The 15,167-nt window shown below is 37.5% G+C and overlaps 1 protein-coding gene across 4 annotated transcripts in view; it reads right to left on the bottom strand.

The window, feature by feature from the left end:
- The window catches only part of TDP1 (tyrosyl-DNA phosphodiesterase 1), a 41,333-nt gene that overhangs the window by 13,998 nt on the left and 12,168 nt on the right, over positions 1–15,167 (bottom strand). For 2 of the 4 annotated variants that reach the window (XR_015804670.1, XR_015804671.1), the window contains exons 10-15: positions 13,829–14,014; positions 12,993–13,041; positions 10,019–10,085; positions 7,701–7,808; positions 6,091–6,193; positions 1,805–1,853 (exon numbers count right to left, since the gene is read on the bottom strand). Coding sequence is in view for 2 of the 4 variants with exons in the window: in XM_014869872.2 (XP_014725358.2) it covers positions 6,091–6,193; positions 7,701–7,808; positions 10,019–10,085; positions 12,993–13,041; positions 13,829–14,014 (513 nt within the window). In the remaining 2 variants the exon portion in view is untranslated. The remainder of the gene's footprint in view (positions 1–1,804; positions 1,854–6,090; positions 6,194–7,700; positions 7,809–10,018; positions 10,086–12,992; positions 13,042–13,828; positions 14,015–15,167) is intronic. The other 2 variants (XM_014869872.2, XM_088167465.1) reach the window with 1 other exon arrangement.

Below are 15,167 nucleotides of genomic sequence, written 5' to 3'. Positions count from 1 at the left end.
GACATTTAGTTTTCCTCAAAACACCCTGGAGTATGCATCTATCTTGTGGAATACATTCTTTAATAAGGCTCTCTGAGGAGATTCACATGCTTTTAAAAATAACTCATGTGTCTATCTTCACACAGAGACTGAAGTAAGTCACACACTTTGTCTGTTTTAAGCATTTCCTGAATGTTGACAGCTCTCATTGCTGTTTCCAAAAAGCAAACCAGCAGGATCTTGCCTAAAATAATTTTGTCTGACTTGTAAATTTTCCTCAGCCATATTGTATTTTTTCAGATTTTTTTCCTCTTCAGCTTTATTTTGCTCTTTGACTGCTGCTTACAGCAATACATTTTGAAATACTAATAAATACATATCTCAGTTGGGAAAGAATTTTTTAAATCCTTATAAAACTTCAGGTGCTGATGGCTTCTATTAGTGCCTTAGCATCATACATTGAAAAAGCAGTCATTGGGAAGAATTGGAAAAGGAAGTTTAACAGTTTTTAAAATATTGCCTTCCAGTTTTTGAGGGTTTTTTGTCCCAAACACAAAGCAGATTGCAGGCTATAAAAAAAACAGAACAAGGTAAGAATTGCTAGCCCTATTGAAGTGGGAATTAAGATTGATACCATTACATCATTTTGATCCTACCAAAGTAACTTTTAACAGGAGACAACTGATTATCCCACTAGATGATTAAGGGACTATTGTTTCCAATGCCAGTAAACGGAAATATAGTCCTCTTTGGCAAAATCATAAAAAAACTTGCTATTTTTGGCAGCAAAGAATTAAGGACGCACACAAACTTTACATGGTCATGCTCATCAGGCCAGCAGAATACACAGCAAAATCCTTCCTCAACACTGTGCATGATTATTCAAAAGACAGCTTTATTCATCTGTACCAGAACATATTAAGAAGTCCACAGTGACAAACTCAGGTATTTAAACCCAAAGTTTCTTGGTTTGGAAAGTATGTGTCTGGGTGTCTTTAATACTGGAATTTGAAAACCTTGTGGCAGTTCTGTGAGCACTTAAAGCAAAGCTTAACATCCTGAAGTCTACATATAAAATCTTGGTTTATTTACATTGTATTTTAGCTTTCCTATACCCATTCGATTTTACATGGGATGAAAGACTTCATCTAAAACTAGAGAAACCAAAGAAGAAAGTGGTACTACATTGCCTTGGAGGTTGATGTTACAGTCAAAGAGCTTAAACTTGATTTTGGTTCTGCTCTAAGTTGAGCTATGACTAAAGGTGCCTGGCTCGGTTATGTGAATGCAGCAAAAAAAGCAGTTCAGTTCTGAAAATCATATGCATAATGCCTGGCTGCTCTCTAATCCAACTCATACACACAGCCCCAGAGTCAACTACAAAACAGTACTTCACTCCAGTGAGTATTCACCATCAAATACAGCACTTCAGAATCTGAAATACTACTGTTAGCTGTCGGAGTTTGATTATCTAGATATAATTGTAAGATTTAATAGCACTAGGTAGGCAATTATGGCTAAGTTTTCAGTTTAATAGCATCTGTTACATTTTTCTGAGTGGCTATTTCTAAAAGCTGACTGAGCCAGTACCATACTCAACAAACCTCTAAAAAGATTTAAGTATTTCACAAATTTTTCTACTATTTTACAGGTCAAGCTCAATTTATCTTAGCATCTTATCAGACACAGAAGCTGTGAGGAAGAACCGTTTACTTAAAAGGCTTTCCATTAGTCACTTTCAAGATTTTTCAAACAAACTAGTAGCTGGAACATGCTTCCCAGAACTCCGTGCTTTTTGGTCATTCTGTTCTCATTACATGTTTACCTGTTAAAGATGTACTTTATCTCAGCCTCTGGAAAGGAATCCCCAGCAGCTGAAAGAGCAAGTTGAAAAAGAGAGTGTAGATGTAGGAGGTGAAAACTAGAGATGGAAAGGGAAATGTAGTTCAAACACAGGACAATCTTTCTTAAAAACATTATTTTTTACTCAATAGAAGCTTGTGATCTAATGCCAGCATCAGTTGATTTTTCCCTAAACACTAAAACTGTAAATGTTAACAGCTGCTGCTATATTGAGAACAACCATTCAACACACTTCTGAGAATCTGTATTAGCACACCAGGCCAGAACCCAACCTCAAAGCATAATTCTGGAAGCATTTTTAAAAAAATACAAAAACTGGCAGTCAGCTGATAGCAAGTGAGGAACGATCCACTTCCAAATTAGTATTCAGCAGAAAATAGAAAACACAAACTGCAGAGCTAGAAGAGTTCTTAAGATAAGTGACATTAACTGTGTGTTATGCAAATACACCAGTGTAGCCAAGGAGTCCCAGCTGCTGGATTAAGGCTCCAATCTCTTCTGACACATGGGTTCAACTTCCACCACCGCCAGGGATATTTTAACAGTTGGATTATATTATCTCAAAGGTTTTTTTTCAGCCTAAATGATTCTGTGATGCTAAGTCTTAACTTCTACCAGAATACGTGTCATGAACTTTGTGATAAACTGCATGAAATAACCCAAAGAAACAGAACTATCAGAAACTGGCAGTATTAGATCAGCATTCCGATAGCCAGAGCATGGTGAGTCCCTCAAGGCCTAGGAAAGATCAGTTAAGTTTCAAAGGACTTCATGTAGTTTATGTTTTGCATAACTTTAGTTGTAAACAAACTTCTGTTTCTAAAAAATCTAGTCTATTCCCAGTTCTCTGTTATCTTCACTTAAAACTACTCTGCCACATAGCATTCTAAACCTAGTGTGACAAGCAGACTAAGTTATCAAAGAACCACTTTTTATGCCGAGTCAACTGCAGGGCATGTACATAAGAAAATCATAAACTAAGGAGTTCAACTTGAATATCAGATGCCTGCATATACAGGAGCCCAGTGTAAGTATTTGTCTGACTACCTCCTTGTTACTAAGAGTCTCTGCAGGCCCTTACTGCTCAGTGAAGAAAGAAAAGCAGCTGCAGCGTCTCTCCCTGCTTTGCTCCCACGTACACCATATCATGTGACTAATCCAGTGACTTGCTCTCTTCCAGTTGCCAGTCTTCACAATTATCAATATGTAGGAAACTGGGAGAAGTATTCTCCTCCAAAATATATACTGATACATATTCTTGCAAGTTTTAAATGAGTTTCAATTAAGTTGTGCTAAGAGATCTGAAACTCAAATAAAAGACTATCTTGTGTACACTGACAGGTTTTAGTACAGCCATCTAAAAGCTGTAGAAATTATAGAAAGCATAGGAGCTTTCTATAATTCACAAAGTTGAGAGGTGAGGGCTGTAGAGAGAAAGCCCCCATTCATACCATGATTAGCAAACCTGTTACACACCACTTTGTAAAAATACAGCAGGCCACACAGACCCAGTGAGGAGAACCTTTGTCCCTCTACTTACCACCCTCCCAATCCAAATGATATAGAGGAAAAAAAACCTACGAAAACAACTAAAAGTGATCAAAAGATCTCCCCCCTAGGAACAAGAGAGCAGGGTAAGAACTTCAGCTAGACAAAGATAAAGGTGTCTGGAAAGAGAGGCATGAAAAGGATGATTAAGGATCACATGGTTCTTGCATCTTTCAATGCAAGAAGAAAAAACTTTGAAATGAGTAACTTTCAGAACACCACTTCATGTGACATTATTACGTTGTGGAACTCAGCCAGAGCAGACTGTGACTGCCAAAAGCCTACAGACCCTTAAGAGAAGACAAGAGACACTCACAGACTAGGCCTCTAAGTCATGAAGTATGCAGGGACAAACTACTACGTAAATGCCTGGCCATTATACTTGTATAGGGAATGACTTTGGACACCTATCCTGTTTTGTTTTGGCCGGTCTGGCTGGTTTAAAGGATAAGGAATGCACTGAGCACTGATATCAGTACAACTAAGGGAGTGAAGATGGCCAGAAAGTTGTGGTCAATGGTTCTATATCCAGGTGGAGGTTAATGACAAGTGATGTCCCTCAGTGCTGTCTTGGGACTGGTGCCCTTCAGCACCTTCACCAATAACTCAGACAGCAGGACTGAGTGCTCCCTCAGCAAGCTTGTCTATGACACCAAGCTGAGTGGTGCAGTTGACACACCTGAAGGATGGAATGCCATCCACATGAAGCTGAACAAGCTCAAGAAATGAGCTTAAGACCACAAGAACTTCATTAGCTTCAACAAAATGAAGAGCAAGGTGCTGTACCTGGGTCAGGGCAATCCCACACAGGAGCACAGACTGAGAGAAGTCACTGAGAGCAGCCTTGTGGAGGAGGACTTGGGGTACAGGCCAGACATGACCTGGCAATGTGCACTCACAGCCCAGAAAGCCAATTGTGTCCTGAGCTGCATCCAAAGCAGTGTGGACAGCAGGGAAAGGGAGGAGATTCTGCTCCTCTGCTCTGCTGAGTCCTCACCTGCAGTGCTGCATCCAGCTCTGAGATCCCCAGCACGGACCTGTTACAGCAAGCCCACAGAAGGGCCACAAAGATCATCAGAGAGCTAGAGCACCTCTCCTACAAAGACACACTGAGAAAGTTGGGATTATTCAGCCTGGAAAAGAGAAGGCTTCTCATTTCAGCCTTCCAGTACTTAAAAGGAGTCTATTAAAAAGCAGATAGAGAGAATCCTGTGTAGAATGCAAGATTCAGGATAGAATGCAAGCTAAATGTTTCTCACAGGAGTTTGGAGGAGGGGGTAGAAGTGGGAGATGGGAGGGGTTTTTGTTGTTTCAGTGGGGTTTCTTCAGTGAAAAGTTTGCAGACTGGGAAGATCTAAAACAGGTAGGGTCATTCTTGGCAAAAAGACTAACTCAAATATTCCTGATTTTCTACCCATTTGAAGTATACACAGAAAAGCCAGTCAAATTTTCGCACAGCTTTGCTTGCCCAATGCTTCATTATTCTACTATTAATAGTTGTTTATACAAATGTTTTTTCTTTTTTTAGAGCCCATTGACATAAAAAAACCCCAATGCTTCCTACTATTAGAAGCTGTAGGATTTTTCTTGTCTTGCTCTCTGATAAACACATTTTCTTCCATATAAACCATGCTGGAGAGAAAAATCTCTAAGGTTCATGGTATCAGAGACCTCACTACTATGCAAACTCATTATAAATGTCAAGAGTGAGATACAGGAGTTCTTTGGCTGCAGTCAGAAACCATCAATCTTAATATATACTCTCAGGAGACTACAATTATCCAGTTATGGTAGGCAAACATTTTTACAATGTCATAACAGTACTAAATATTCATTTGGGACTACATTACTAATAGCAGAAATGACAGAACATTATGTGATCATTTGTGAACTATCTAGGAAATAAATACTCTTCATCAGCAAAATATTTCTAAGGACTTTTAGTATACAAATACTTTTTCAGAGGAACTTAACAGTTTCTTCCCTGGAAAGAAGGAATTTCACTCAGGAAGAAGTTTGAATCGTTTGTAATCATAGTACCAAAATGTTTTCAACAGCAGTTAGTCTATCAGCTCACCAGAGAGAAGGAGGATTCAGCCACGTAACAAAAAACTTGCATCTCCCCCCATCAGGTAATAGACAAAACCCAACATAAACAATGGAGAGAAGCATTTTTCTTAAATACATTGTACAATTAAGGACTTTCTACCACAGGATTTTTTAGAGAGCTAAAAACCAGCAAGTGTAGTTCAATAAGGAACTTGATCTTAAGAGACAGTCACATGACTTCAAATACATTTCAGAGAATGAGCAAGAACATGACTGGTGCAACATTAGGAATCGTTTCTCAAGTTACAATATACACACCTTACTTCAATGAGAATATGCACTCTCAGCCTAATTTTAAAAAGCACAAAAGAAGATATTTGACCATCCTTTCCAGTAACATTTAGAGTATATGTTACAATTTTAAAATATTATTGCCTGTCATAAGAGGAAAAAAGTCACAGCAATATTAAACCCATACCTGCTGTGCAGGAAAACAAGACTCTATGAATACCTCACAGATTCCATTTCCTATTAACTTTCTAAACTGGAAATACAGAACCTACTGATCGGATTATTCAGTCATACTTGTATTCATAAATATATGCAGAATTTCAACATATCCCAGGATTTGTGCTTGAACTATGAACTTACAAATGCTGAAGGCAAGAAAAGAACTCCAAGCTCATAAGAACGGATCATCAGTTGGCTGCCATTTTTCTCCAGAGCTCCCCAAGCTGCTTTAGAAAGATTGGCACTGTGAGGAGAAGCAAAGCATATTAGCAAGGCACAAGCTTCAGGGCAGAAAATATTTAAATAACATAGTGTAGCAATGTCCTTCCAGCAGAACTTAAATTCAATCAGAATAGTCTTCTTACAAAAAGTGACTTGGTTGTTCTTCCTTATTGCTATTTTTACAGCACAGTGGGAGCAAGAGACAATATGTAGAAAGGCATTCATACAACACATGTGGATAATTATACTAGCCTATTTCTGTCATACAGATCTAAAAGACAAATTCAGCCTTTTGAATCTTCTCTGCACATTTCAGAAAGGAATTTCAGAAAGGTACTGGTAAATAGTTTAAATTTGATGACTTAAGATTAAAGGCTAGCTCAATTATGACTAGTTACAATACATTTAGTACAGAGTGCATTTGCATTTTAGTACAGAATGTTACAGAATCTTTTGCTCTTGGCATTTTGTTCTTTGATCTATTTATGAAAACAAATACTTATCACAGAGGTTGTTTCAATTTGCTATTCAGCATCATGCTGTATTAACCTTTCATCAGTATCTACTACAAAGTAGATCAATTTGAGAATCAAAAAATATATGTAATTCTGTTGTCAAAACATACTTCTATAGCACAATACAAAATTTACACATTATGTTTCAACTGATGGACATAGTGAATGCTGTTTGGTAACAGCAAATGATGGAACAGAAGAAACATAAGAAGAAAATAAAGCAACCCTGAATTTCTGTATTAGGTGGAGTGAGCATCACATTTAAATGATTTAGAACCTTTTAAAAAGCACATTTGTCACTACCACTATTGCAGGCAACAGTATCAATGAGTGATGAAATTTAAAGAGACCAAATATAAAGAGGATAAAAATATAAAATAACTGAGCATTTAAGAATAAGGATAGATCAGAATATAGGGTTGCATAAAAATCAGTTTTGGCAAAACTGAAACATATCTGTAATTTTTGCTCACAACAAGACTTTCTCCCCTCAAGTCAAGAAATGTCTTGCTTCCTCTTTTGGCTTCTTTAACAACCAAACTACAGAAATATAAAGCTTATACTTCAAGATAGACTGCTAAACAACTCAATCTGACAAAAGATCATATTCCAAATTCTAGGTATCTGTACATTTTATAACAGTAGGGCAGCCCCATGATAACTTCAGCTAACCCAAGCTGTACCTATTTTGTAGAAGCCAGCACATTTATACTGTATCACACCACAGCATATCTTAAAGAAACTTAACCCATGATTCAAAAATATTTATCACTTTAGTTGGTGTTGAACCCCAAAACTGGCAGTCAGAACTCAGACAAGATTTTAGTGTGATTACCAACAGTTCCTGACAATCATTTCAATCTGCAGCCTCAAATGGGGCAATGCAATGGAGAAACACTAAATATGGGCAAAAATTTATATCATGAATGGAAGTAACTCACCCGGGCCTGCAGCTGACAAAAGCCCTCCATAAATAAAGTTCTTAAGTGAGAGCTGTACTGCTTAGATGTTTACCTTGTTACCAAGAACCATGCAATCTTCTGGAAGTCAGGAGAGAGTCTCATGTATGTCTTAATGTGAGGTATAGCATGAGTTCGACCTGTGACTTCTGCTGACCATTTGCTAGAAAACCAAAGAGAATTCTTTTCATATATGGTTTTGAGGCCTAAAAAATACTCACCGTACTACAGCACCATAATTTCAGGAACACTACTTATATTTATCATACTCAATACTTATTTCTCCTAGAGAAAATCTTAAAATACTACATTTAACTGAACTGTTAAAAATTCTACTAGTAGTCAGAAGGGCAGGGTTTTTGTTTCCCTACAATCAACCCAGAGAGATATTCTCCTCAGTGTGTCAGGTTCCCCTAACAAGTTTTTTCCATTCCTCCATTCCTGATAGCACTCAAGGAACTAAACAAGTTGAAACTTCTGGCCAATATATCTTTGAAGACTACCAGTGATTATGACTTTAATCAACTGAGTCTGGCACTGAACTAAACCTCACAGAATTCCCCAAGTTTATTACAACTTATGATCCATGACATAAAGGCAGGGAGCAACTGGTAGACTGTTGCTGCGACTCTTCCTCTTCCCATTTCTGTGCCTCTAAGCCACTGAGAAATGTGAGAGTTTAAGAGACTATATCTATATGTATATTAAAAAACTAGTTTAAAATAACAAGCCATTACTGGATTAATTCAGCATCAGTGTTACAGAACCAAACTGTAAGCAAGCAGTAAATATATGTACATAACTGAAGGCATGTAGTCACAGCATTAAGAAGCACTTTATATTCACAGCTGTTAGTCCTCACCAAAATAATTAGGTAACGCCAATAAAATTGTAAAAATAAAAACCAGGAAAAATAGCAGAACTGAGAATTTAAAATTGATTTTCTTTAGATTTACCTCACTGCTTTACTCTGGGACAAACTTCTCCCATCACCACTAACTGCAGTTATTCTGAGATACTATCTCAGTCTACTATCTTTTTGACTCCTTATCTTAAGACAGACACAAGTAGGATGCCTTAGCCAGAGTAATACCACTACTCTTATATCTATTACCTACAGTACTCGAACTGTAGCTTGATTTCATCAAAAATGATTGAAACTCCTATTTTAGAAAGCTAAAATCAGAAAGGGGAACATATATTTTGGCCATGTTTTCCTGAGTAGAACAGCACAAACATGTACTAAATAAGAGACTAACTGTAAAAAGGTTACATCTTTTTTCTAGTAAGATTCTCATGAGGTATGACTACAGAAACTGAATTAAGACTGCACAAACACCCCCAGATTTATGACTTTTTTTTTTGCTTTTTGTATCATGACTGAACAATCTTGAAAGCTTCAAGTTGATTGCAGCTTTCCTTCCTTGCTAAATGTGCTCAGAGGACACAGTTTAAAGGCAGGGGATGAAGCCTCATATGCTTTCTGCCTGAGTTCCATTCCTTAGACATTGACCAGCAAGGTTCACAACAGCAATCACCTTCACTCTAGAATGGAGGATGCTCTTTGCCACTAGCAGTTCTATTTTAGTCTCCTGAATATAGACCCAACTGAACACAATCTTAGTATACTTTCTTACCAGAGCAACTTCCGCCCAGAAGAGTTAAAAGTTTCTGATGAAAGGAATGGGAAGTTGTGGTCTTGTAAGAAGTTACAAGTTCTATTAATGTTTTTTGATCTTTGCAAAACAACTTCTCCCATTGTTCTCTAAACATGCATAAGTTTTTAACGATTCAGCCTGTGGGAGACATCTGGCATGGAATGTGACAGACTGTTAAAATTTGACACAACTAGTAGCACATGGAAATAGAAATTCTTAAAAGAAAATGTCAGGCATCTTTTGTTAAAGATATTGCCATAAGGGTCTGAGAATTTTTGCAGCAGGACTGCTGCACTTAGAAGAAAAAAATGAAGCAACCACCAAAAAAAGCTTTCCTAGTCCTGTTGTGGCTCAGTTGAAATGCCATTAATACAGAGGCACAAGTGGGGAAAGTGAAATACAACTGGAAGTTAAAAAAAAAAGGGAGTAACATTATTGCTGCTCAGAGAAGGAAACATTATATAAAGTTTACAGAAACATAAGTCCAGTAGCAACATTTTCCTATATAATCTTTATAGGTAAACAGCATGTGTTCTATTAATTGTTGGAGAGCAGACGCGGCAGATAAGGAACTAAAGACCCTTGTTTTAAGGAGTTTAGGAATATCGTACTTGTAACCACTTCCACTTATTTGCTTTTAACACTCAAACATTACAGCACTGTACCTTTAAACATACAATCTGAAAGAAAAAAAAAAGAACCGAGTTCTACTTACTGAAAATAGGAATGCAACCACAGCTGTTTCTGTGCTGTCTGTATACTGTATGGAAGTGAGCCACCAGCTTAAGGAAAAAAATACAATATATACATTTATTTTTCGAAAGACATTTTAAAAGCAGCAAGCATCCTGGGGAATAAGCTATCTGTCCTACTTTCACGAGTTACTTTCAGGAAATTGTTAAATGCTCTGGTAGTATAAAATAGCATATACTTCCTGGGTTTTTTTCTATTCTTATAATGAAGCAAGTTCCTAAACACTACACAGCACATTTACACTAGGAAAACCAGGAACTGTATATAGGGAGAACGATGGGTAGTTTTTTTATATGATACGACTTCATATCAACAGATTGGAATCACTACCCATACAAACTAGAGGAAATAAACCAAGCACCTTTCAGAAGAAAGAATAAACTTTCCAAATTTCAAACCATGTTATTTCAAAAAAGCAAGAACTTCTATGATGAAATTATATTTGTATTGATTTGGCCTTTGGTTAATACATATTGTGATTTCTTGAAATGGATTTAAGAAGAATCAGCCAGGCATACTGAATTATATTACTGTTGTGTAGTAAAAGCATGATGCAAAGCCTACTGTATTCAACATGTTCTAGAAGATACCATAAGAACCCTTTACAAAAGCTTTGCTACTCTCAGGAATGCACTAACTGCAGGAGTCCACAAAACTGTTCATTTGCAGGAACACAAAAAGAGTCGTGTAATTCATCAAGTTATTTCACAATAGGAAAGAAATTACAGTAAGAAGTCACTGGGCTGTAGATAACCAGATGTATTTAAAGACCCTGTAACTTAATTCTGGGAACCACAGATAGCTACAAATTCTCTTGCTGCAATTTCTACATATGTCCAAACACAAACCAGAGGAAAGACAAAAACTGAAAACATTAATGCTACCGCCATGTTCAAAAGCCATCAGCTGCTAGAATTCAAAAGCTACCCTTGTGCATGAGCACAGGTATCCAGCTTGGAACAGAAACACACTTAATGATTTAGCAAAGCCAAAGAATCACTGAATCGCTGAAGTTCAAAGTACCCTCTGGAGATCATCTAGAATAACTCCATGCTCAAAGCAGGGTTGGGCAGTTCAGTACAGTGTCCTGTCAGGTTTTGAGTATGCTCAAAAACAAACTACAGCCTCTACAAGCAACCTATTCCATTTAAACACCAGCGAACAATTTGGCTGTAAGGACAGATTGAGATACAGGAGATTCCCATGTACATACATTGCCTTTAGTTCTTTCCCTGGTCACTGTGCAAAGCATCTGCATCTACTTTGCACCTTCCCATAGTTTATATTTATACACACTGACAAGATTTGTCAGGAAAGCATTCTTCTCCAAGAATTATCCAGCTCTCTCAGCCTCTCCTTCTATGACAGATGCTCCAATCCCTTATTCATCTTTGTGGCTTTCTGCAGTGCTTTGGTTCAGTATGTCCATTGTACTGAAAAGTCAACAACTGGACACCGCACTCCAGAGTGGTCTTACCAGTGCCAAATAGAGAGGACAGGTCACTTCCTGGCAATGTACTTTCTAACACAGCCCAGGATTCTGCTGGCCTTCTTGCTACAAGGGTGCATTGCTGGTTCATCTTAGTGACCATCTGCACTTCCTGGTCTTTTCCTGCAAAGCTGTTCACCTCTACTTAACCCCCAGCATTCACTCGTGCCTGGGTTACTCTTGCCCCAGCTCAGTACTTTGCACTGCTCCAGGTTGCATTACAACGGGCTGCTGTCTGCCCATTTCTCCAGCCTGCACAGTTCCTCTGACTGACTGCAGGATCATCCAATACATCAACTCCTCCCCAGTCTGCAGTATTTGGAAACTCCCCACAGTTGTACTCTGCCCCACCATTCAGGTCATTGATGAAGACATCAGTGCATGACCCTAGGACCTGTGCTTGGCACATGTCACCACTAATGGCTGACCTCCTGCTGCTCTTTGTGCCAAAGCTTGTAGCCTCTGAGGCCTGGCAGCTCAGTCAGTTTCCAATCTGCCCCACTTCCCATTCATCCAGCCTGTACTAAATCACATCATTGTAAATGATGTTAGAGAAGACAGTGTTTAAAGACAAAGGTAAGCTAAATAACATCTAGGGACACTCCTCATTCATCAAGCTACTTATCATAGAAGGACGTCAGGTTAATTAAGCAAAATTTCTCCTTTAAAAATCTATGCTGACTACTCTGAGTCATCACTTTTTTCCACCATAGGTTTGGAAATATTTCTGGGATTCCTTGTTCCATCACCTTCCGAGGAATCAAGGTGAGGCTGGCAGGTCTATGGGTCCCCAGATCCTTTTTCTTACTCTTCCTACAGACAGGAAAGAATTCTTTTCTTTCAGTCCTCATGAATCTCTTCCAATTGCCTTAGCCTTTTGAAGACTCGTTTTTGAGTAACAGAAGCTTCTCTGTATCAGAGTACTACCCGTTCCTGTCTCAGGTTGGCTGGGGCTATGCTTTTAAAAATATGACTTAATGCAAATAAACATAGGAATAATGAACAGAACAGTTGTATATTACAATATTTTAAAAAACCCAACAACAATAACACCTTAGCCTCCATTGTATATGATGTGCATAATGACATTGAAATCAAAACAAAAGGAGAATTTGATACACTCAAACCTGAATTTTCTGCCAAAATGAAATTATGACTGGAATAAGAGCAGTGGGCAAGAACTGTTGTTTTCCTATACACTGACATGTGAACATGGCTAGGACAGACAAACATTACATATCAATGCCCACAAAACCTATTCTATTCAATCACAACAGGTGAGCTGGAGTCAAAGCTCCAGCAAAAGCAGCAAGATTCTACTGCCACCTATTCTATCATATTCTCAGCAAGATAAGAACTTCATGTTCATTTAACATCAATCACTAAAGTGATTTTGCAGGACACTATGACCACAAAAAAGCAAATAAATGGGGATTCATCTGCTTACCAGGATAGCCTTCTAGGCTTTGCCTCACATTGTTCACAGTCGGATAAACCTTCATGGAGGTAAAACAAAAAGTAACTTTAATACAGCTCTTTAACACAAAGTAACTTTAACGCAGCTCTAAATAGACAAGCTGCCAATTTTCAAGCAAACACCTTAAAGAAAAATGAAACTTTAAATTTTTTTTCTCAAGTTTTCAGAATTAATAAATTTACACTGCAGCTCACAACTACAATTGTGCCAGTAACACAAAAGCTAATATTTTTACCACTCTTACAGAGCTAACCAAATTTAGCTAACAAGTCTCAAGTAATACTGCTTCAGCCACTTCCACAGTAGCCAAAGCTAGCTCTTAACATTATTTTATGAGATTTTATTCTCACACTTCAAATACAAGATATGAGTAGGCAGGGGCAATTAGCACATGGTAAAGGCATAGTTTGATCATCATTTTTCCTTGATTTAACAAGCTCCTGCCACAAACTTTTCTACTCCTCCCCTTAATTGTGCTAATAACCAAAGGTATTAATGACTAAGGATTCAGTTACACCTCAGGAGAAAAAACAGCTGCATCTATAAAACCCAATGGAAGACAAGCTATAGAATGAGATGGTAATTTTGATGAGGTGATATACAATGTAGTGTCATGCAGATGGAAATTATGGTATATTTTTTATAGCAAACCACATACAACTAAATGGCATTAAGTGGCATATACATAATTTCATGATGCAAACTCCATTACCGTCTTCCAAAAGTTAAAAGCAAACCAACGACTAAGATTTCCAAAACAGATGAGTAAGTGTTAAATCAAGGTCACTAGCACCTCAAAGACATACCAAATGGATTGGGACATCACATTTACGGAGGGTTGTCACACCACTGCCTGCAGCCACCAGGCTCTCCTGGAACTCTGAACACAACCATTTGGACCCATCAGCTCCCATTGAACCAATGCTTGAGAACTGTCCAACAAGAGGCCAGGATTCCTGTGCTGGTAATGACAAAGCATGCTCCTTCAAAAGCTGGTGAGAGGAATTAAAACACTGTTAGACTTCAATACACAAAGAATACTTAATCAGTTTGATAACACTTTAGATACAAAAAAATCTTCTATGTATCACTTCTGATAATGAAGGAGATTAACATTCACACTTCATATTTAACTTTGCAATAAAAAAAAATCGCCAGGCTTTCCAAATAAACTCACTTCAAGATTAAGCATCACAAGTTTTACCCAAAAGCACCAAAGCCAACCATTAAACAATGGGTGAAAAGAATGTTAGCAGTTCTTTCTGAAAGCATGAAACATCAGCTTCAGAAGTCACAATAAATAAAACAACTAAATATTTTTTATATTTGGTTGTTGTTGGCCGTAATACTTCTCTTGCATCTTAAAGCCATGACACCCAGCTACAACGGAAGCCTACAATAAGAGGGGAAAAAAGAACAATTGAAGAGAAAACTGAAACAATCCTTTTAGAGGAATTCTTCAGCTGTGAATGGAATTCAAAGTCACATTAAAAACAGATGGATATAGACAGATATTAAATTCTATGTAGTTACTACCTTTACCCCACTCTAGAGCAAACACATAATCTAATGGCTTCAGTCATCAACTGTAGTAGTATCATCAGGTTTATCTGCAATGCCACTAAAAACCTTTTTAAATCACAGAAACATTTGCCACAAGATCATCTTTCTCCCTTAAAAGCTTTTTCTGTTTTATTTTTTCTTCATTCCAGGTCTAACTATGCAAAATCATCAGACAACTTGGACGAGAAAGGACAAGCTCTTAATGAGCAAAGGGATGTCTATAAAAGTAATGTCATGTTGAAAAGCAATATGATACATAAATATTCTGTATGTCACAGAAGTTTGCCACAGACAGCATTAGAATTTCATACAAAAATCATGACAGTATTTGAAATAATGACATTTCAGCAGGAAGTGCAGGTTAAAAATTCTCCAATTATGAGAAGCATTTAATAGATGACATGAAATACCTCATCAAATTCTAAAGGAAAAAAAAAAAAAAGAAAACATATAAGGGTCAAACCAAACAAGAGTCCCTACAAATACAAACTTGATATATGCAATATTGAAAATTTACCATTACAGCTTACCTAAAGACCTCTAAAGGCAAGAGAGTTCAACTATTAACATAACACTATCATA

The sequence above is a fragment of the Sturnus vulgaris genome, chromosome 6 (genome assembly GCF_052056855.1).
Source record: "Sturnus vulgaris isolate bStuVul1 chromosome 6, bStuVul1.hap1, whole genome shotgun sequence".
Classification (NCBI taxonomy): Eukaryota; Metazoa; Chordata; class Aves; order Passeriformes; family Sturnidae; genus Sturnus; species Sturnus vulgaris.
The sequence above is the reverse complement of the archived record's forward strand: the minus strand, read 5'-3'. Positions and strand labels throughout refer to the sequence as shown.